The 23,513-nt window shown below is 39.5% G+C and overlaps 1 protein-coding gene across 1 annotated transcript in view; it reads left to right on the plus strand.

Annotated features, from left to right (window-relative positions):
* The first annotated feature begins 284 nt into the window (after positions 1–284).
* acss3 (acyl-CoA synthetase short chain family member 3) overlaps positions 285–23,513 on the plus strand; it is a 41,961-nt gene continuing 18,732 nt past the window's right edge. Inside the window, exons 1-9 of the mRNA XM_036149194.1 lie at positions 285–817; positions 3,683–3,827; positions 4,025–4,213; positions 6,233–6,367; positions 8,224–8,364; positions 9,699–9,779; positions 10,111–10,206; positions 12,549–12,700; positions 21,563–21,666. Of these exons, the coding sequence (XP_036005087.1) occupies positions 477–817; positions 3,683–3,827; positions 4,025–4,213; positions 6,233–6,367; positions 8,224–8,364; positions 9,699–9,779; positions 10,111–10,206; positions 12,549–12,700; positions 21,563–21,666 (1,384 nt within the window). The 5' untranslated portion in view covers positions 285–476. The remainder of the gene's footprint in view (positions 818–3,682; positions 3,828–4,024; positions 4,214–6,232; positions 6,368–8,223; positions 8,365–9,698; positions 9,780–10,110; positions 10,207–12,548; positions 12,701–21,562; positions 21,667–23,513) is intronic.

A 23,513-nucleotide genomic window follows, 5' to 3' on the forward strand; every position in this document is an offset into this window, starting at 1 on the left:
AAAATAATATCACAAAATTCAATTATGAAAATATATTAGTTTCTGGCTGTAGTGATTAAGTTACGTATAACTTAATGTTTTAGTAGGTGCTGTAGATAAATAAACTTTGTCCCCCCCATGTTTTGTTAAAGTCAAAAGATGAATTGTTTTAGTGGAAACTGCTGAGAAAAAGCTGTGAATCTGGTTTTAAGGAGAACACATGCAATAAAAAAATGCAGCCTGTGCTGGCAGTTCACATGACAGCTCCGGCTTATGTAATATTGTTTCCCCTCCTGTTGCTGCTCAAAGCTCCTCCTGCATCAACTACATCCAGTTCATAGTTCGCATTCCTTAAGGGCACTGCAGAAGGGTTTCCCATGAAGTCTTCTTCCTGTAGGGGCCCCAGGTGAGCGCTTTCAGCGTTGAATCGTACAGCCGGGCTTCCTGGCCGCCAGGGGAACGTCGTGTTAAAAGTTAAAGAGACAACTACAGAAACAATGCATGCCCAAATAAAGTACTTTGTGCGCCTGAAGCCATGCGCTCCTGCTCACAGCAAGATGACACTGGAGAGGGGTTTGTGGTCCAACTGTGCAGCAAGACCACAACCTCAACTGCATGGACGCTTTAGCGCAGCAGGGTCGCACGCAGCTGCGAGAGAAAACGCTTTTTTCGGATCCCAGAGCTGCAGAAACTACGCGTCCGACTGCGCGTACGGCCGAGCTTTCGCTTCGGCGAGGGACCACCCCGAAGCGTTCTGGGGTGAGATGGGACAGAATATACAATGGTTTGAGCCGTGGAGCAGAACTCTGCGTGTTGAGGACCCGGTGTTTCCGAACTGGTAGGTCTTCAGCAAGTACGCGACACAGACATGCATCACAAGTCAAAATGACAAATAAATAAATAAATAAATAAAAAATAACAGCCTAGCTCTGTCTCCCACAATGAGGCAACATAACAAACGCCATCCAGCACAACTTAATCACGCCCCATATTATGGAGCGCCAAAGTGCCACAATTTGAAATTATCTTTAGATACATGTCATTCGGAAATTAAATTTAAAGTAAAAAAACAAAACAAAAGAATGTTAGTTTCTGCCAGATCCAACTCTGATTTAATAGAATAAAATAAGTCACACCATTAGAAACCGTTTCCAAATATCCTTGAGCAAAGCTACTGTTGCATGTTGGTAACCAGCATCTCTATTTAGAAGTTTACATTTTGTAATCTGTTAGTAGACTTTTTATACTCCAAGAGGTCAATTGTACTGTAAATATACAATTTTTAAAATTATTTTTCTTTTACAGTTTTGCAATAAATATGTTAGAAGTAGTCATGTTTTGTGGCCTACAGTGGGGTGCCAAACATTTGTTCTTAGTGGATGGACACAAATGACTATTTTAATGTCACATTTAATTGTATAAATCCCTGTTCCTGGAAAAAAAAAGAAGAAATTAGAGTAACTCAAATCGGTTCAATAAATAACCTGTAATGATAAAATTGAAATCAACTGTATATGCAATATCAATAAAAATTATGAAACAATTACCAAATATATGGAAGAGGATTAGGGCCATAAAAGAAGTCTATTCAATTCTGACTTTTTTTTTTCAGATTTCTGAGATTAAAGTCAGAATTCCGACTTCTTTTCTGAGAATTCTGACTTTTTTCTCAGATTTCTGAGATTAACGTCAGAATTCTGAGAAAAAAGTCAGAATTGAATAGACTTTTCTTTTTTTTGAATGGCTCTAATCCTCTTCCAAAAAATTACAATAGTTAAAAAGCTAGATTTTATTTCAGTTTATTTAAAGGAGTTATAAGTAATACTGACACCTTGTGGCTCAAATCAGTACAACAGCTTCCCAATCACAAACAAATCTAGTATGCTGTGTTTAAACAATGTGAAACCCTCCTGAAGTTTTACCTCCACAGGACAGTATATGATGTTGTATTCTGTTCTATTTCTGTTCCACTTCTCTTACTAGCATCCATGTTAGCAGACAGCTGCTCTTTTGCCAAAATTAAATACCAAATGCTGCGCTCTGTGTTGGGAACCCTGGGAATTTAAGAAGATTGGCTGAGGAACCAGGAAGTAAACACAGGCTACACACTGCACTGGAGTAGTTCTGGATCTGAAAGGAGAAAAACGTGACTAAGACAATGTTGATGGAGAGAACCGATTGTTTATAGGGAATGTTATTTCCATCCCGGGTGACCAGTGAGAATGATTTAGGTTTATTTTACAGTAAATATCTTACTTATAGCTCCTTTAACTTGATAAAAAATAATGATGATGAGGGTGGTTTGCAAGAAAAGCAGATTGCAAAAATGAGCAAACACATGAAAACTAAAGTCAGCAAGTCCAAGAAGTTTTCCCCTCCGGAAAAAGGGAAATCCCAAGATTTTGATTGGCTCGATATTGCGTACTCTGTTACTTAATTGAAATAAATCAATGCAACCAAGTTAAAACAAATAAAATAAATAAAATGGTTAAAAATCTATTAAGTTTTTTTTTTTTCAGTTGGCTAACAAGTCTGGTGTATTTTGATATAAAGTATTCTGTTTTTTTCGTTTTATCTCAAGACTTTTACATACATTTTTTGCTTTCGCCCGTGAGAGAAAAATCCCCAGTGTGTTGATTTTAAAAACAGTTTGGAGGATAACTTTAAGGAAAGGTTTTCTACAGTGGAGCAGTTACATGTAACAACGTTTGTGAGCCCAGGAGAATTTTGACAAACTGGATGAGTCCTAAATGGGGCTTGGGATACACGTAAGTTGAGTAAAAATAACACATTTTGGCAACACCAGTTGGGCCTTGCCCAAATGGGCCTAGTAAGTCTCAGTTCAAATGAAGCAACACATGATCCTCATTACCCAAAGTTGTCCTAAAACACCTAAATAGACAATTACTCTGTTGCCGTGATGTAACGTCTGCACAAATCCTAATGGGGGCCACTTTTTACATTGCTTCCTAAATGTAACTTATATGTAAATGAAACTTTGGCATCCTGCTTTTTCAGAAAACCAATTTTTGTCAATGATAAATGGCAAGGGAAAAAATATGATGAAAAGACAAATGTCAGAAAAAAATCCCACAAATCCCTCTTGAATTATGGCCATAACAGTTCATGAAGCCCAGGGCTATCTGAGGTATAAAAGAAGATAGCTGTAGCCTTCCAGAAAACACATAGCCTACACTGTTCTCCCCTGAGACAGATGAACAAAGAAAGCTTTTTTTCTCCTTTAGGAGCTGTCAATTATAGCTTCTGGTGTGGAAGGATAAACAAATACCCTGACAGTTGGATCGTGGTGAAGCTCGCACACCTTCTTGCTGCTATTTAACTGTACTGAAAGCAGCAGAGTGACCTGTCCGCTTGACGACATTGATTAGCCGTAATCTGCAAACAGAGACCTCTGCTAGATTGCTTCAGTGTACTGTACTGAGGATTTTTTTTTGACCTATGGTAGAGACGGGGTATGATTAAACACCTCTGTGCAATTCAAGGAGGACTAGAAAGATGTTAGGGGGGCAGCTAAGGTCAGATCTATTTCACATCATGCATCGTATAAAGATAATCTTGGTTAAACTTTGAAGTCATTCACAGAGACTCAACCAACGCTACGAATAACTTAAAAAAACAGCAACAAGAAATGCAATGTATTAGTTGCATGTCTGTGATGTCTAAAGGCACACATTTCTGGCAGGTTTGTTGGGGGGAAGTTAAACATGTGCTTCAACGCCGTGGATCATCATGTTGAAAGCGGCCGTGGAGAGCAGCCAGCCATCATTTATGACAGCCCGGTAACTGGAACCAAAAGGATCATCACCTTCAGGGAGCTTCAGGACCAGGTGGGCGGTAGCAGACAAAACAAAGGAACCGAACAGTGCATTTAGCCGCCCAGATGGTCAAATATAACGCCTGTCGATTTGTTTTGAACCTCTGGGTGAAATTCACATGAACGTTCGACAGGGTGCTGGTTGAACTTTTGTCAAAATGAAAGTTTACGTTCGGTGTTTTGCATCGTGTCCGCTGTGTCCTGATCCAGGTGGCCAGGCTAGCAGGAGTCCTCGTGAAGAATGGCGTGCAGAAGGGCGATCTTGTGGTCATCTACATGCCCATGGTGCCCCAGGCCATGTTCACCATGCTGGCCTGTGCACGGATTGGTGCCCCTCACAGCCTCATCTTTGGTGGCTTCGCTTCCAAGGAGCTGTCAGTCCGCATTGATCATGCCAAAGTAGGAGTTTTCTTCTGTTTGACCCGCAGTTGCTCTGGGAGATCAGGAATGAATCAATTTTACTACACCTAGGCTTTGTTTTTAGTGAGGCTAATTGTGTGTCTTTAATTAGTTTGTGTATTTTTATCAAGTGGGGTGTTATGTATCCAACTTTAGGTCAATGTTCCTGTTTTGAGTGTGTGTGTCTTCTGTCAATAATTAAAAGACAAATCCACCTTTGTTATATTTAGCTGAAAATGATTAATCATTAACCTATGAAAGTCACATCATGTTTACTTTGGGCACGTTTATGCATGATTTCAGTGCCACATAACCCACTCTTGGACCTCCAGTCCTGTTTGGAGGAATGTCCCTAACCACTTTGCAGGGATAAACAACATGGGCCATCAACAAGCTTCAGATGCAGTTCTGGATGGGAATATGAGGACTTTCTCCTATTGTAGTCGGTTGGTTTCCTGACATAAACTTGACTTTTAGGCATAGGCCAAACATTTCAATGGGGTTGAGACCGGAACTTTTTAGAAATGCCATAACAGCTTAATGATGATTTGTCTTTCCTGGATCCGGTTTTGATGTTTCTGACATGTGTTCATTGTCATCTTAGAACCCCTTGTTGTGCCTCCAAATTTGTCAAACATATATCCTAACCCCCCCCCCCCCCCCCCCCCCCCGCCCCTCTTTAATTTGTCAGAATCTTTCAGGAACAAACCAGGAACCATAAAACCTCAAGCCTATCGTAAGCTAGAAGATGCTGGAACACCATTGTCTCCTTTCACGTTGAAGCCAGCTAACATCGCCATAGATAGGCCAAGTATCTTCTGGAGAAAGGTTTCATGGTTGCATCAGACAAAGTTAAAGCTATTTGGTCACAATGACAAGAAATGTGTTTTGCAGAATCAAGTTGAGGGTTTTAGATGGTACACCATCATTCTAACATGGTGGTGGCAGCATCGTGCCGTGGGTCTAATATTACTAGCAGATATAATGATGCATTAAACTTGGAATTTGATCAAATAAAATGCAGACTGTATTAAAGCTCTTAATCTTTACCTGAAATCAAAATTTAGGTCTTTGAATCGTTGACACAATTGGTTGTTTTGACCGCTCCAGCCTACTAAAAATGTGGGGACTATGCTTAAAAGTTGCTTTTGTGCTGGTAAACTAACTAGTTTAAGTGAATTTTACAAATTTTACAAAGAAGAATGGTCAAATATCCGGTCAGAATTAAACTCGAAGCTTGGTGATGGCCCCAATAACTGAATGGTTTCTCTGCCACTTGCTAAGATAATTTAACCACATATTAGTTGGGGTGTATGTATATATTTGAGCATGCATGTAAAGTTTTTTGACTCTGTGGTCATTAGAGGAAATCCCTAATAAATAACAAAAAAAGAAAAAAAAAACTGCGCCCCTAGTTAATGTTTTAAAAAGATGTTCAAGTTGTTTCCACTATACGCTGTCAAAAAAAAAGCTAGATTAAATAATGAAATGCAAGGAACATATTTTAGGCTTGAATTGATGAAACAAGGACAGTTATACACAGATATAGTGAATGGATGCTGTTTCTTTTTTTTTTTTTTTTTACCTTACTGAACCGAACAGCAAAGGTATTTAAGCGAAATCTCCAAGTGGAACATTTTTTTAAATGTTGTAGTTTGTTTAAATACTCAAGAAACACATTTAGTTTGGACAAGTTTACTTTTATTTGCCATTAAACAGCTCCAATACAAGCAAAGAGTTAGAAATTTAAAGACATCAAGAGTGTTACTAAAGAGCAAAAAAGGAGCCAGTTTTTTTCTTCTACAATGATTGTTATTCAGCTTTAGAGGCATCGGCCCTCTTAATTTGAAGGCTACAGGAAGTGCCTTTGATTGTGTAGGAAGGCGCCAGGTGTGCTGGAGGCTTCTGCTTGATTACACGACTGCCAGAAAGTCCTGTGCAAACTGCACACCGTTATGCCTGCTGAGAACTCTCCAACTTGTTTTTCCCAAGTTTTCACACGATTGGTGATTTTTGCAGCCCAAGCTGCTGGTGACCGCCTCGTTTGGCATCGAGCCGGGCAGAAGAGTTGAATACATCCCTCTGGTGAAGAAGGCCTTGGAGATGAGCTCTCACAGACCCTCCAAAGTCCTCATCTACAGCAGGCCCAACATGGTGAGGAAATCTCATGCAGCATAAATGGCTTTCTGACTCTGTGGCACACTGTCAGAACATGGGTATTTCTAAAATGCACAAAACAAACAGGCTGATTTGCATAGCAGGACTGCAATTAAAGGGTAGACAAAGCGGCTTTGTAGAAACAAATACGATATTATGCTAGTTATTATTGATTGAGCTTAATAATGAATAAAGCTTATATTAGCAGTAAGCAATTTTTTTTTTAAAGGTGTGTGCCCGAATAAACAATTTAAACATTTACTTTAGTGCCTATAGAAAAATCACAGAATCACAACAAATGGATATTTTAAATTATTATTTTTTTGGATAATATTTTGAATCTTGAAGCAAATTAATTGTTTAATAGTTATTTTTCCATGTTGGTTTTTTATGTTACCGTAAAAATTGTCCTCCGCTATTAACGGCAACACAGATTATTCTGCCGCGATACAAAAGGGGATTCTGCCGGCATTGTGTTTCAAATTTTACATTTGATTCTAATTCAGAAATGAATGACATTATTAAAGTCTTTTGGTTTTTTTAAGGGTAGAAATGCACGTCCTCACATCCTAGATGTGTATGTTGAATATTTTCCCACATATACACCATCCTAAACTAGAGATGCACCGATCCGATACCCGGATCAGATATCGGCTCCAATATCGACTAAATAGCTGGATCGGACATTGGCTGAATTACACCGATTCAGTAATTTTGTTTTTCTTTTATATCATAAACAGCAATACAGTTACAGCCTATCTAGTCACTTAATTTCTAGGTTTGCAACACTGGGTACGTCTTCATGCAGAGCTCGCCCAGCAGCTAGCGGTGAGCAAACACAGAGCAACATGGAGCTGGACTGAGCCACGTCTGCTGTTTGGAAATAACTTCATACGGCAACAAGTCCGACTGCAATATCTCCAACCTTCATTCATTCAACAGTAGTATCGGATCAGCATCGGCACATACGCTCTATTTTAAACCAGCTGAATTCCCAAAAAAACATTTTACTTTCCACAGTTTCTTTGAAATGATTACTTACCCATCAAAATGTCCTGCTTCCACCAGACACAGATTTACATGAAAAAGTAGAATTTGGCAGGGCTTTGCTAACAACAGGGGTCTGCAACGTTTACAATCCAAAGAGTGATTTTTGCTCTCAGTCCAACTAAATAAAATTAGTTTAGAGCAGCAAATGTCACAGGGCCTTTCTAATTTTAATACAAACCTACTATAGGAAATTTGCTGTCATTTTTGAAGCACCCCCTCCATTTTATTTTTATCTTTAGTTGTTTAAAATAAAGACTAATAAAAGAAAACCTTTGTTAAAAGAGGATGGAGAAATTTTCTTCAATAAGATGTTGATATTTGGGGAAAATTTATATTACTGGTATTTTTTGTCATTGTCATTCGGTTGTGAAAATTCAATTACTCAATTATTCCATTAAAAAAAAACTCAATTTTTTTGTCTTTTTTTTACCAGTTTTGGCAAAAGTGATCAAGAGCCATTGTGGATGGTCCAGACAGCCACTTATAGGTTGCAGACTCCTGGCCTACAAGTTTTTAACAGATTATATTTTTGTATAAATCACCAAATTTCACACTACATGTTGCCGTGCTTTCAGAAAAACTACATGTTTTTCTGAAAGCAGAAAGATGCACGGTTGCTTACTTTTACAGATCAAACTATTTGTAAAAGGAAAATAAAATTAAAGATTTGATCCTAACATTTGCTTCTGGCTTGACAGAAAAATCCATAGCATGGAGATGAGGCAGATCCTAATGTTGGACTGAAATTGGAGCAAAACCAAATCCGCTTCTATTTGTAGATTTTTTTTTCTTCTTTATTTCAGGAGAAAGTTTCACTCGATCCAGAGCTGAATCTGGACTGGGACCAAGAAATGGCCTCTGCTCATCCACATGATTGTGTTCCTCTGCCCTCCAACCATCCTCTGTATGTTCTCTATACTTCTGGGACCACAGGAACACCAAAGGTACTGGCTATCGGGTACTGAACCATTTTTAGTTTCAAGCAGGATTGGATCTTTGTTGTCACATGAATGAAGGAAAAATATATTTAGTTTGATTTAAAAACCTTAAAAAAAAATTACAAGCAATATCAAATTTTTTTTTAAATTCAGAAGCCAAGGATGAAAGATGTCGAACAGAATTCAAAAGTCTATGAAAAATAACCCGAGAAAGATGAGAGGATGCAGTAATGGGATGCCTGTCAACTGCTATATGCAGATGATGACCTAAAATCAATGAGTTGCCCTGAAGAAAGATTTTTCAGGCATTTTTATTCACAAAAAAAACATCTCCACCCAGTAATTTGGTAAACCCCTTTTGTGTTTATATTTCTGAGGCTTCAGTATAAAAATTTTACTTTTCTGCTCCTTTTTAATAGAACTGAAGACAAGAAATGAATTTCCCAACACAGTATATGTGCAACATTTTTGTAGAAGTTCACTAATGGTGTAAAGCTGCAAAGCAGCAGCTACGATGAAAATCAGCTATTTGTTTTACTCAAGTCAAACAAATATGTCAAACTCAAGTCAAAAAAACTCAAGTCAACCAATATGCGCAAAGATTTTAACTTTTGTTTAAGTGATGTTCAGCTCACACGTAGTAGTCAAAAAAGTTTTTATAACAGTATTCTGTATTATGTTGCTGTGCTTACATGCATGTTGAATGGCGCTTTTTCTTTACGTGTTTAGGCTTTTATAGAGTTTTCAGATGGGAGGCATTGACTAAAAAGGCTTCGACCTGCAAAAATGTTTCTATTATTTCAAATGCTGAATATTTTTCAGCACTATGTTTTTCAGGTTACTGATTAGCAATTGATTTCGAGTTAGATGATTGACTGTTTGAGCTGCTCCTAAATGGTTGGTATTTATGGAGCTCGTGTTTGACTCATCAGCTGCGAAACAATCCCCGGCCATTCTAATCTCTATCACCGTGTCAGAAATATGACAGAACATTTCCACTGCAGCGGAAGCTGTTTCGAATGAATAACCGTCACGTTCCCTTCAAAATGCATTGTTTATCTTTCACTAAAAGGTAATAAAAAAAGCTCCAGGGGTTCTTGCTGAACTGATCTGAAATTGGCAACTTTTTTCCTGTTCGCTGCAGCGCATGTTGGTGTCGGTGGCTAACGTGGAGCCTGACACTGCTGGGTTTCAGAAAGCATTCGCTCCGAAACAATACGCAGTGTCCTTCAACACTGCATGGCTGAGCATCTGTGTTTCAGCTGATATTAGATCGCTCTTCCTTGGCTTTGTGAAATACCTGTCACCGCTTTAATGTCTTGTCTTATCTCACTCCCCAGGGCATTGTGAGAGACACCGCAGGCTACGCTGTTATGCTAAAATGGACCATGTCAAATATTTATGGACTAACTCCTGGAGATGTAAGTTGATAAAGCACTCTCTTCTGAGTTATTGCTATTCTTATGGGGGAGCAAAGAAAGTAAGCAATCAGCAAAGAGGTGAATGAATTTTCACTTCAGAGATGATATGATTATGGCGAGACGCACAATAGGTTTTTAACTTTGTATTTTCAGCTGCATTAATCATTTAGATGTCTGATATTTGATTTACACTTTCAGTACCCTGAAGCCTTTAAAGCCTTATTGCGTTTTTTTTTTTCTTTCTTCCTCCACCTTTGATGCAGTTTAAAGAGTGAAAATGTGGGACTTGTTCTGTGATGTATGAAATTATGTACACGGTTATTTGATGCAGGTTTGGTGGGCTGCGTCTGATCTGGGCTGGGTGGTCGGCCATTCCTACATCTGCTATGCGCCTTTACTCCACGGGAACAGCACCATTCTCTACGAGGTATGTCCCTTCAGGACAAGACGAGCATCTAAACAGGCTGCAGAAATGGTGCAGGCCACGCAAAATAAGTCTGGGCTGGACAACATGCAAACATTTAGATATGTGTTGAACGTAAGCCGGGAAAACGTAGTGGGTAGTTAAGTGAAAGGAAAACATGATTTTGAAAAAGTTTGTTGCTCATGTAAAAAAACAAAAAACAAACATGTATTCTACACCCATCAAGCAATCATGCTTTTCTTTATTCTGGTTTCTGTCCAATTTGACTTGGCTTAAGCCATATCCAAAAAAAAAAAAAAAAAACAACAAAAAACAAACAAACCCTTGGCTTACATTTCAGTATTTATATGCTAATTTCTGTTGATTGGTCACAGAAAAGCCCCCAAAATGTTGGCAGCTCTTGTTTGTTATACAATGAATGTGAACGTCTGAGAGGCATTAGGCAAATTGTTTGACTGTCCGATCCAGTTTGCAGTAATATTTAAATTAAGGGCTTTCTTACCTTATTTGCTGCTTTTCTTTTTTCAGTCTTGCAAATGTGACACCTATATGTGATTTATGCTTTACCAAGCTAGCCCTAAGAGGAAACCTCATCTTGTTAAAAAGGACACTCTTCCAGCAGGGTTTTATTGATCAGTCTGTGCCTTTACTCGACTTTGATATATATTTTTTTTGCTTGTTATTAATTTAGATTAAGCTTCTTTGAGTTCTATACAATCCAGTCTGCTTTAACGAATAGACCTTTAGGAGGTAAAATGTCTATTTTCTGATTATTCTGTTTCTTTCATTTTTGATTAGATTTTCTCAGATTTTTCTCTGACCTGAGGGGAAGCTGCCTCATTTGACATCTAATTGGCTTTCAATAAGCCTTTTTTTTTCTCCCCCCACATGGGTCTTTGTTTAAAAAGTTCAACCATTTAAAGGCACTTAATAATTCTGTTGTACACATACAAGTGCAATTAGCCATTTAACATGACTACATTTAACTTGCCTTGTATTCACACGAGTCAACCTCTTTTACATTTTGGTATTTTTCATCCACAAAGATAATATTGAGATTTTTTGTGACAAACAAAAAATAATTCTTTTTAAACACCCTTTTTAGACATGTGTGTGTTCTGTAAGTGGAAGTACACAGGTGCGCATTATTATTGTGGACATGTCCGGTTATTACGGCCCGTCGTGCACATCCCAATTTTTGTAGCGCTATCTCTAAACAAAAGAGCTGGAAGGCAAACTCTGAAAGTACATTAGTTTTTACTGGCATATGCATGGTTGAATGTAAAAAGAGGGAATAATATTTTTTAAAAAAACTTTAGAGTTGTTAATACAAAATCACCTTTTAGTCGATTTTCTAAGTCAAACTGTTAGAGTTGCATTAAGATTGCACACTCTTCTTCTATTAGTTTTTGAATACAGGCAGCTTTTATCTGCAGGGACATATTAGTGTTTAAAATAAGAACCTCAAATGAAGTTATGAAAGCCAAAAGAGGGTAACTGATTGCAACTGAATTTTTGAGGTCTCTACAGCTTGACTGATTTTATTTACTTTTTTTAAACCCCTTTTTTCAAATCAATTGCGTCTAGGTCCGGACTTTGACTGGGCCATTCAAACACATGCATATGCTTTGACCTAAACCATTTGTAGCTCTGGTTGTCCGTGACCTGTTTGTTGGCCTTCATGATGCAGTTTGCTGACTAATGGACTTTTAGCAAACCTGTGACTTTCACCAAACCACTGCCATACAGTAAGATTACTTTACTTATCAGGTGGTTTGTAAAGGTAGTCAAATCAAATTTCATTTGGAGGTATCGGAGGGGGTTAAATAGAAATGTTCACCACATTTTTTTATTTTTTTTTTGTAGAAAGCTTTATACAATATTACTTCCTAAGGTGTTATTTTGTGGTGTTCTATCACTTATCACAATAACATACAATAGTCTGTAGTTGTAATCTGATTGAATATGAAAAAGTTAGAGATGCAAAAAGTTTGCAAGCACAATAATGTTTCCCTCAGCATTAAGATACTTATTCAGCTTTAACAGCAGAAGTGTTTAGTGTGTGTGGGGATCCTGTTTGTCTGGGTATTTTCATAAACAGACGCCACCGTTATATAGCAAATCTTTTCTAATCCATGGGTTTCTCGCCCATCTGTATCAAAAACCGCCTTTGTCACTTCGAGCAGCTGCTAATTTATTTACTTTTGATTTTAGTTTGTGGTTTCTATTATGTAGAAATACTGCTTTTAACAAATGTGGTGTCTCACATACTGCATACATTTATGTTGTGTATTTGAACTTTTATTAAATATTTTATTTCATGTTCCACTATGATGTGATTGTAGGGGAAACCAGTCGGGACTCCGGATCCCGGGGCGTTCTTCCGGGTCGTGTCTGAACACGGAGCTTCCTCCATGTTTACGGCACCCACTGCAATCCGGGCCATTCGGCAGCAGGACCCCAACGCTGCAGTTGGGAGAAAATACCCTTTGACCAGGTAGACGTCATTGCATCACATAATAATAAACCAGATAATTTCATGATTTGGACGCTAGATCCAAATGAGAAGGTCTTTAATAGATGACTGACAGACAATTTATTGCCAGCAGTTCTATTGGTTAACAGTGTAGATATTTCCTCTTTTTATTTTAATCAGTTTTTTTTTTAAATGTTGAAAGATTTTGCTGTGTGTTTTTTATATTGGAGGGAGGAGGGAGGGGTAAGAATGGATATATGTGGGTTTTGGAGGCTGGATGTATTTTAATCTTTGTTTTAACACAGGAGAATAAGAATTGTAAGACATGGGACAGAGGATGGAAATTAGCCTTGGCTATAATCTTATTTTTTTTCTTTAGTATTTCTACAGATTGTATATATACTATGTTCCCCTTTTTAATATAAAATAAAAATAACAATTCCGTTTAGCTTCAGAATGATTCAGATCGCTGTTTAGAGCAATTTTGAGTACAATCTTAGTGAGGAAGTGTGGTTGACACTGTTGCTAGGTGTAACGCTGTGATTGGTTGATAATACAAAAAGAAAAGATAAAAAACAAGATGCGAAAAGTAAAACAAATGTGCTCCTTGTGATCAATGGAAAGAAATTAACCGATTAGACTGGATCAAGAAATCTGAATCATGATATTTAGCAAAATGAAATCTGTCACACAGCATCAAAATGTTTGAGCGTACCTTATTCACATCCTCATCATTATTTCAAATAATAATCATCTTTATTGTCACTGCAACGTACATTCCAATGAAATTTGTTCTCTGCATTTAACCCATCCCCTGTGGGGAGCAGTGGGCTGCCACTGTGCCGCGCCCGGGGAGTAATCTGGGGTTAAGGGTATTGCTCAAGGAACCAGAGTGGTACTCTGTTGGAGTTGAACCCAGAACCTTTGGGACACACGCACAATGCTCTAACCGCTTTTTTATTAATTTTTGATTTGCTTTTGATGTTTACTCACCAAATGGCTCATTTTACTATATCTATTTGATATTAATGCGCACTCACCTGTCAGCATTTTCCTGGGATTTCCTGCTTGTATAAAGCGGTTGAATTTGGCAAAACGTCTGACATAAAATGGAAGAAAATGGGGTGGAGACTTTGAAGTGCATTAAACCAGGTCGATGCGTCTTTTTCTCTGCTTTTACGACTATGAGATGCTGTTATGACCTTTGAACCAAACGTAAAATACATGCAATCACACCTTTGCAGTGGCTTGTCACATACTTTGGAGCAACTTACCAATTAAGTTAGGAAAAGGCTCTGAACTTGTACAATATTAAAAAAAAAATATTTTCCTTTAAATTGTGATTTTAATGTCTTTTCAAACTGTTTTTTGTATTACTTTTGACATTTTAAAGATGAAGCCAGTGATAATTTTGTTTTTTTTTTGTTTCATTCTGGAGTAATGAATTGAGAAACTCCAGACCTTTTGAATTGAGAAAGCTTCCTGGAGAGGAGGCGAAATGTCTTCAACTACGAAAAACAAGTCTAGTTGTTTAGTTTTTTACTTTTTTTTTTTTTTGGAATGCTTTTAGTTTCCCCACCTCCATCATCTTTACCCTCCTCTTGACTTTAACCCCGGCACTACTCGGCATGGCTTGCAAACAGCCACCCTGTCTTGCCTCCTTGGTTAAATCTTCTACTTGCATCATTTAAACACATATCTGTCTTGTTTCAATGGCAGAAAATATGAAGACAAACATTTTTAACCAAATGTCATTTGACACAGCAGCATATATAGGTTAATCATTATCTAAACCAATCTGCCACAGTTATTTGAAATGTGTGAAGAAAAACTAGCACGAGCAACGTGGAAACGCCACATTTACCCCACATGCGTGTCACTACTAGAACGTTTCTGATTGGTACTCAGATGTTGCAGAACCATGTAAAGTTTGTACTTTCTAATACAATCCTCTTACTTCAACGTGCTGAATGCTTGAAGCTCCATCGGCAGAGAGGGCAAAAACCTCTCTGATCTATTCAGCTAATAATTATTTAACCACTCTGGACAATAATAGATTGTGCATTAAATTTAATTAATTTTCGGATAGCCAAGTGATCATTAAGCTGGCTGCATCATGGCTAAAGGGACTTACCAAGTCATGATGCGCTACAACAGCTTAGATTTTAGTCTTCACTGATACAGGCACAAACTTTGCTACGTGGGATTCAAATGAGCAGCACACTTAAGAGATGTAACAGGACTTTAACAATATGTGCTTGCATCTTCCATGTTTAGACTAACAACTGAAAAAAAAACAAACATGTTTTGCATATGTCTGAAGATGCATGGTAAGATAAAAAAACGGACAACAGCTTGACAGACTCAACTTGTTCGTTTGAGGCCATCTTTGGCAGGGAATCAAATGCCCTTCCTTCCCCCTCATTTTATTAGTTTTGCCCAGTGATTCAGATACTTACCGAGATGATCACATTTGTCAAATGTTTGTTGTGGACCGGAAAACTCGGACCTGAGGGTTGGTTTGTCAGTTTATTGCATTCACTCTGGTTGAGCGGTCTGAGAATGCCTCTTGGCACACAATCATAAAGCAATTCCGAGTCTCGGAGACCTTTGGCCTCGGTGTCTCCTTCACTAAACGTAGCAGCGGCTGTTGAGTCCACTGTTGGAGGCACTGAATGAACAGCAGCTTTTAAACCCGGACAGACACATTATTGTGTGCTGTCTTTGGGTGTTGACCCCATGTTAAGTCACTTAAGCACTAGTTATGTTTTATGTATCATCCTGTTTGTGAACGATTACCGTGTTTTTCTTTGGCTCTGAACAAAACGTCTCACTGCGACATGAAGGCGGCTCTATAAAAGCATCACCGGAGCATCGTTTTGCTACAGCGTGATTTGCTAAATTCCCATTTTTACGCTCTCTGTTACTTGACTGCCAATTTTACTGAAATGTAGGGAATGAAGTGTTGCTTGCGTTTCAATAGTATCTTCCCAGTTTGGGGAGGCGGGTGATGTTTCTGTGAATATCTTTTAATGTATCCACATATTTAAAACTTTGAAGGATGTGTTCATACAAAAAGTTCTGATTCTAATGCAAATGTGTCGGTGAGAGTGGTAAAACATTTGAGAAAAGCTTTTTAGCTTTATTACCAAACATAATTTCAAGCCAGAGAGTTCAAACGATGATTTGATGCGCCTCACTTGTTTTTTCATCAGTTTATTGACCTAGGACCAAGATTTCTCCTGAGCCTTTTCAGCTGTAGTGAGCCTGTCTAATGTAATTGAGCTGCTACCGCCACTGTTAACATGTCAGACCGGCCTAAGGATGTGGCAATGCATCCGTACACCCATCCGCTGTCTATACCTGCTTATCCGTGCGGAGTTTTAGCAATATTTTAAAAGAAAAGTAATTGATTAGGGAGAGACCCATGTGGAAACAAACAAAACTGGTGTCATATTTTTTAACTAACTTACTAACATAGGGAGATTTTGGCTGATTAGCCAGCAGAGGAAGTGTCACTTGTTTGTTTTTTGAGCAGCAATTTTTTTACTGTTAACAGCTTCGTCCATTATTATAATTCTGGTGCAGCAGTGGATAAACAGGGAGGAGTTAGTCCTCTTGCGGTTGGGAGGGTTGGGATTCTTGCGTCCTTTGGCTGTAGACTTTGATCCTCACTTTGGTAAACGGTCTCCAATTTGTTTGTGGAATTAACACCCTGTGGTGGTCACCAAGACTAGATTTGTCCGTTTATGTAAGTACTTTAATTTCAATCGACCATCTAAACACCAGCGACACTCAGGTGGCCACATCTTGGCTCTTTATTTATTAAAGGAACTATCAACTACAGTCATTATATCACAATTACACAGCCAAATTGACAGGGCTATACCATGGGCCTTATTGTCTATTTTGTGTTCGGTTTAAAATTTTCATTAAGTAAAACTTCATTTTTATAGTACGCAGATCAACATTTGGGTTCAAAACAAAACTATAAACATAAACCACCAGTACCTCCAAATAGGTAATCAAAATGAATGGTAAAAAAGATTAGTTTTTAGTTGCTTTTTCAAAAGATCAAGAGTCCAAAGACCTTAAATTAAAGGGGAGAGACTTCCAGCCTTGAATGTGACAAAATCAGTAGGCCTTGTTTACATGACCCTTAGCTACTTCCAAATGCTGCTGTACTACCATTCAGATCACATATTATCTCATTGTTCTGTAAATGTGCTGGTGTTTAACTAGAATATTTAGTATTTTATCTGAGTTTGCAATATTACCAATAATTTAGCAATATTTAATCTGGTGTTTATTTTACATTTCGTTGTTTCTGATAAAGCTCACCTTGTTTTGCTTTATCGCTTTAGCTTGTTTTTAACATTACTAAAAACTGTGTGCAACTGTCTTTGCCACTGTCATGCCCAAAATTCCCCATTGTGGGACAATAAAGGAATTTCTTATCTTTATATAAAGCAGAATTACAGTAATTTGCTGTGATTTGCCTGTAATTGCTGCCCTGCAAGTCCTCGTTTATCACTGTTCTGAGCTGGGTCTGAGAGTAATTTGTTTTTAATGCGGTCTCTTCACACACCCCACCATTCAGCCATTTTTGTAGCATGTATGCTGGTGCACGGTGCGATGAATTGTGTAGACCATGTCATGTCACACCACCACTCGTCCAGCTGGCTCTCCAGCCACTCCCAAGTGCAGCTCAAGATCTTCATGCCTACTTATGCCCTGTAAGTAGGATTGAAGATCTTCATTTGGATTGTGTAGCACTTGTTTACGTCTCACAATGTTTAAACATGTATTTCCTAGCAATGTTTATACTCCTGATATATAGATCAGTGCTTTCTCACTGTTAAAACCAGTGAGTTAATGTTTTTTGTTAATGTGATGATGCCAAAAAGATAAGGCTATGGTAATATAGTGCTCGAATCTACATTTTATTTCAAGACTAATCCCTCTGGGGGATTTGGTGAAAGATACTGCCATAGTTGTTACATTTAAAATTAGAAATTTACTTTAAACCAGTTTTGATTCCCTTCCTCAACAGGAACGTTGGCAATGAGTGGGATTGTTGTCCTTTATACCTAAGAGAAACATTATCTGGTACTTTCTTTACATTCTCAATAATTATGCGCAATTAAACATATCCATCAACCATTGAAGTTGTATAAAACAGTAGCTACAGAAACTAAGTCGTTTTTACACGTTTCACCTTTAGCCATATACTGTTTTATTACCTTTTTTTTAATGAAAACAATTTAGTCTTTAAAGAATTTTGTAACCAATGTAATAAACTGGGATTATTGTATGATGACCTATTGTACGTGTAGGGTTGTCTTAAAGGATCCCACATTTTCTTTCACTGCTTTGTAGGGGCTGGACGGTTGAGTTTCCACTTGGATATGAGCCGCCAGGCGCAGCCATCTGAAGAGGTTCTTGAAGGGAGTGATGAGGAAGGAAAGGCTTAAGATAGAAACTTGTATTTTGGGGTCGTCAGTAGGGCAAAGAGGAAAGTTGTAATGACGTTTTGGAGTAAGAGGTTTTAAAGCTTGAGAAAATAAGAGACTGGCCAGCAGAGCCAGGATTTTAATGTTATTGTGGAGCTTGTTGGCCTTTTTTTTGGGGAATAAAAGACTGAGATAAAAAAAGAATAATTAGGAGGACAACTATCTCACTGTTGACACCAGAGCAAATTGTTTTATGTTTTAGTTAAAAATTATCAAATTTATTTTATTCCTAAATGCTTGAATTCTGACAATTCATCACTTTCTGCAAATTTCTAAGTTTTTCTGAAATATTACTAAACTGATAAACACCAAGGCATGTATTTTAAAGCAACACAATAAATAAGCTGCTGCTTTGTCGGATATCATAGAAAAGAAGCTCAAGGTGTCAGGAAGTGAGTTGTGGATCTCCACAAATTGGACTAAGCAAGTCCTGAATTAGGAAGAACCCATTAAGCAAAAATCCAATAGTTTCCAAATGTATTTTAGTGCCAATCCTTTAACCTTTGGTGCTATGTGCAATGAAACTAGATTAGATATGCTAAAGAAGGTATGAGGCTGGGCTCATCATGGTCTCTCAGTGCAGGAGGGATGGATGTGCTTAACAAAAATATAATTTGTTTTTTACTTGCAAAATATTGTGGAAGTTTTGAAGTAACATGTCACCATGACACCAACCAAGAAGTTGGAGCTTGGACACAGTTGTTTTCCAAAAGGACAATAACTCTACACAGTTACAAAAAGCGCTTTAAAACTACATAGTCAGTTGTTATTGTTGTTTTGTTTCTTTCTTTTTGAGTGGCTTATTTCCCTTTATAAATTGTAGGAAAAGCTCTGATCTTTTTGTCTGAGGAGGGCTGCTTACAAACCTGGCTTAGTTACACCAGTCCTGCCAGGAGAAATTGGCCAGATTTCCTGCAAATGGTGCGAAACCTGTGGAAAGGAGAAACAAAATGTTTGCAAAGTAATAATAATAATAAAAACAAATCTAAATGAATCCGATCATTTTGGGATGTACCCAGCAGAGCTAACATTGATAATCCTCACTGATCTAAAACAGATATGTTTGAAAAAGTAGTTAATTCTTCTCACTCACTTTCATTCAGTGTATGTAAACATCTGGTTTCCACTGTGTAAGAAATGCACATTTTGTTACAAAATGCCATATTTTTTTTTTATTTTTTTTTTTCCAGTGTCCTGTCTAGCAATATGGCAATAGGAATTGATATCTCAATGCCAGATAGAGCTCGACAGATTTTGCTTTTACAAGTGGAGCAAACAGCTTTCGCCATAGTGCTCCACTTGATTTATGCTTGTAAATAGCTTTATTATGATTCCTGCAAGGAGAATTTCAAATTATATGGACATGACAATGGGAGAGTAAAGGAAGAACAAAAAGTGAAAGAAAAGAAAAAAAGAGTAGAGGTGAAAGAAAGAGGAGATAAAAGGGAGAGAATGATAAAACCTTCTTTGTCTGCTCCATCACCTGGAAAGAGACACAAAAAGAACAGCACAACCAACAGACATAAAGCAACAGATACACTCGAATAACACCTAGATGCCATTGCTAAATCATATATATTATTATGTAAGCTGACATGTGTAATGTGATATTTGAAAAAAGAAAGTGAAAAAAACATAAATAAATAAATTATAAGATTACTGTATATAAGTGAACACTTAATACCTGGGACCCAGCACCTGTGGGAGATGTGAAAGTGCACTAGTTTAGGTGAAGATTATCCAGAAATAGCTTGATAGTGATTGTGGAGAACCGAAGACCCACCTTCCCCGAGCACAGAGGCAGGCGTCAGGGGACCCGTAACCCCGGACTCCCAAAGGGGTCCCTAAAGCAGGTCGCCCAGGAGGGGCCGACACAGGATATCTGCAACCCCCCCCCCCAAGGAAGGAGCAGAGACGACCCCGAGGAAATCCCCCAGCCACCGCAATGCCGACGCCCTCAAGAGCCGCGGAGACGAGCCCGTGGGCTCCGCCGGCAGCTAGCCCCGCTGAAGTGGTCCCGGCCATGGGCCCTGAGGGCCAGAGGCCCCAGGGGTGCCCCGCCCCCGCGACGAGGGCCCCGGCCGCCCCCCGGGGGGCCAGGCCCCGCGAAGAGGCCGCCGGGAGTGGGCCGGCGCACGCCCGGGAACCCTCCCCAAACCCGAAGCCAACCAATGTGCCAGGGGGCCAAGGCGCCCGCCAACGAATTGGGGAGGGCAGGACGTGGGGGGATGGGCTCCGCACCTAGCGGAGACTTGAGATGTTCTTGGGAGAGGGAGCGGACCACACCCATACCTGAAAGAAAGAAAGAAAAAAAAAAAAAAAAAAAAAACATTCACCCCATCCCTCCCTTGTGCCCCACTCACCACACACAGAGAGAAAAAAAAAAAAAAAGACGCTGTACACACATTCCCACATAACACTCACATCCAACACTGACCAAAGGGGGGTCACCCCAAATCGACTATACGACTGCTTGTGCCCGACCCCCGGCCCCGGCCCCGGCCCCAGACCAGACGCCCCCCGGACCGGGCCCCCCCAAGAGGGCGGGCCAACACGACCCGCACGAGCCACCCGGCCAGAGCCCCCCCTCCCCCTAAATACCTAATAAACCCCCTCCTTCCCCCCACCTTACCCTTGCCATCCCTGCCCCCCGCCCCCTGGGGGGAGCAGAGGCTTCAGCCCCAGACCTGGCAAGCCGCTGACTGCACACCGCAGCCCCCCGCCAAGACCCCGGACACAGTGGCCCGCACCTCCTCCAGGCCCCAGACTCCTTGCCGCCATCGGAGAACGGGGGTGTGCAGAAGACCCCGACCCTCCCTACGCCTGCTCAAATGTTGTGTTGTTGCATGTTGTTCTCAAGTGCGTTTAAAAACTGGGAGCGCCGAAGGGGATGCACGGCACAGCCCACCCCCCTTCCGGAAGGTAGCTGTTGCCAAAATGCCATATTTTAAAACAAAGTAATCAAATGTGCTTTGATGAGACATAAAGTGCAAGTGTTAGTTTCTGTAAAGTGGGGAAATGCTCTCGAATGAGGCCAATTATCTTGACTATTGGAGGTCTTTAAGTAAAGTAGAACGCTCCAGGAACTTATCTGAGAATTTTGTTCAAACCATACTCCTGAAAAATTATTAAAACAAATAATTTAAAACAATTGAGAGGTTTTAAGGTTTGAATTATCCAGTTTTCACATGAGGAATGGTAAACATGACACAATACTTATCAATTTTCATTTACAGTAATAAATTCTTTGCATTGCATTTGATATTGAGCATTAAAGATAAAAAACAATGTTATCAGGCTCTTATATGATGTACCAACATAGCCTTTTTCTCTTTGAGTCGCTGATTAATGTGCCTTGTGTCCTCCATAGGTTGCGGACGTTATTCTTAGCAGGAGAGAGATGTGACGTTGAGACACTGGAGTGGGCAAAGAAGAGCTTTGGGGTTCCAGTTCTGGATCACTGGTGGCAGACAGGTTGGAAAACACTCATTTTCCTCAGCGTGAACTTATACATAACGTCTGTCTTGGAGTTTAGGCTTCTGTAGGGGAGGAAAATAAGTTGATGGATTGAAATTTAAATGAGTCATTAATGCATTAGATGAGATCGTAATCAACTCGCAGAGATCAAAAGAAACAAATAAACCAGTATTGAATCGTAACTAAAGCAAGTTTATGGATTTTTCCACAGTGAAATGTGGGCTATATTACAGTGTTATAGTGCCAAGGTGGGGACTGGCTTTTATCCGGAGTTCTGTTTAAAACTTAAATTATATAGGCAATATTTTAGTGCAGGATTATATCGCTGCAGTTTTAATGAATGTCATACTGCGGGTGAGACTGCATGTTTTAACAGCTTGAGCTGTCATGCTTCACATCTTTGTTCAGTGACTGCAAATTGTAAAAGTTTGCAGACGCGTTCAATTCTGCATGATGGTCAGACAATACTGCAGCTTCAGGTTTGTTTCCCCATCTTTATTATTGATTCTGGAGTTTGAAAAGTGGTTTGTCATGGAATGGATCTTGAATGCAGGGAGCATACTAATGTCACCCCCCCCCCCCCCCCCCCCCACATACCTCCCACAGTTTGATTGCTTTTATCCCAGAGTGCCACAGAGCTGTGATAAATGTGTTAGGGACCGCGATAGGATCCCTCTTTGTTTTGAAATATCCTGGCAGTGCAAATAGAGGATCGATGCTGGACGAAATGACATATCTGTGTTAAATATGGAATCAATGCTGTTGTTGGAAAGCCGTCGACCTTGAGTGGTTTGTACGTGCTATACTCCTCAGATCTGGGTGCAGATTAGCCCACTTGACCAATTAGTCTGCCTAGGATCAATTGGATTGTGTAGAGCTCGGTATCGGAATAATACAGACATGTGATTCATCAAATTGATCTATTGTTGAAGTTACAGTCAGTGCAACAACCGTAGACTTGGAGCCTTCTCTTGTTTTTTTTATACATGCCTTGAAGGCTGAATATTTAATAGAAATATTGGAGAACCAGAGTTTTTATTTTTATTTTCAATTTCATAAAACATTTACTGTCAGACTGGCTGAGCACGTGAGCTAAGAACCGTGACAGCAGAGGCCAGTTTAGATATTGCCAAAAGTATTCACTCACCTGGTGAGACTCGCATATGAACTTTGGTGACCTCCCGTTATTAATCCACGAGATTCAGTGTGATGTTGCTTCACCCTTAGCAGCTAAAACGGCTTCATCTCTTCTGGGAAGGCTGACCACAAGGTTCTGGAGTGTGCTTATGGGACTATTTGACCGTTCTCCCAGAAGCTCCTTTGTGAGGTCATGCACTGATGTTGGATGAGAAGGCCTGGCTCTCAGTCTCCAGTCTAATTCATCCCACAGGTGTTCTGTTGGGTTGAGTTTAGGACTCTCTGCAGACCAGTCATGGTCATCCACACCAGACTCTCTCATCCATGTCTTCATGCCCCTTGCTCTGGCACTGATGCACAGTCATGCTGGAAGAGGAAGAGGTCTTCTCCAAACTGTTCCAACAAAGTTGGGATCATGGCGTTGTGCAAAATCTCTTGGGTCTTCTGAAGTATTCAGAGATCCTTTCTCCGGAACTGACTGAGTCACGGCGTAAACACGGCGTATCGGTCTGGGAACCAGCGGGTAGAGCCCGATTTCAAAGGCGGCACTAGGACGGGAGTAACAGGGTCAGCGTCAACGGATTATAACCGATCAGACAACTACGGATGTCACGCAAACTCAAAGCAACACGCTCTGTTTTAGCCCTTAGAGCAGCCAGTTGTTGAGTTTTAAAAGATACATCCAGCTTATCCAGGTCATAATAAAG

The sequence above is a fragment of the Fundulus heteroclitus genome, chromosome 17 (genome assembly GCF_011125445.2).
Source record: "Fundulus heteroclitus isolate FHET01 chromosome 17, MU-UCD_Fhet_4.1, whole genome shotgun sequence".
Classification (NCBI taxonomy): Eukaryota; Metazoa; Chordata; class Actinopteri; order Cyprinodontiformes; family Fundulidae; genus Fundulus; species Fundulus heteroclitus.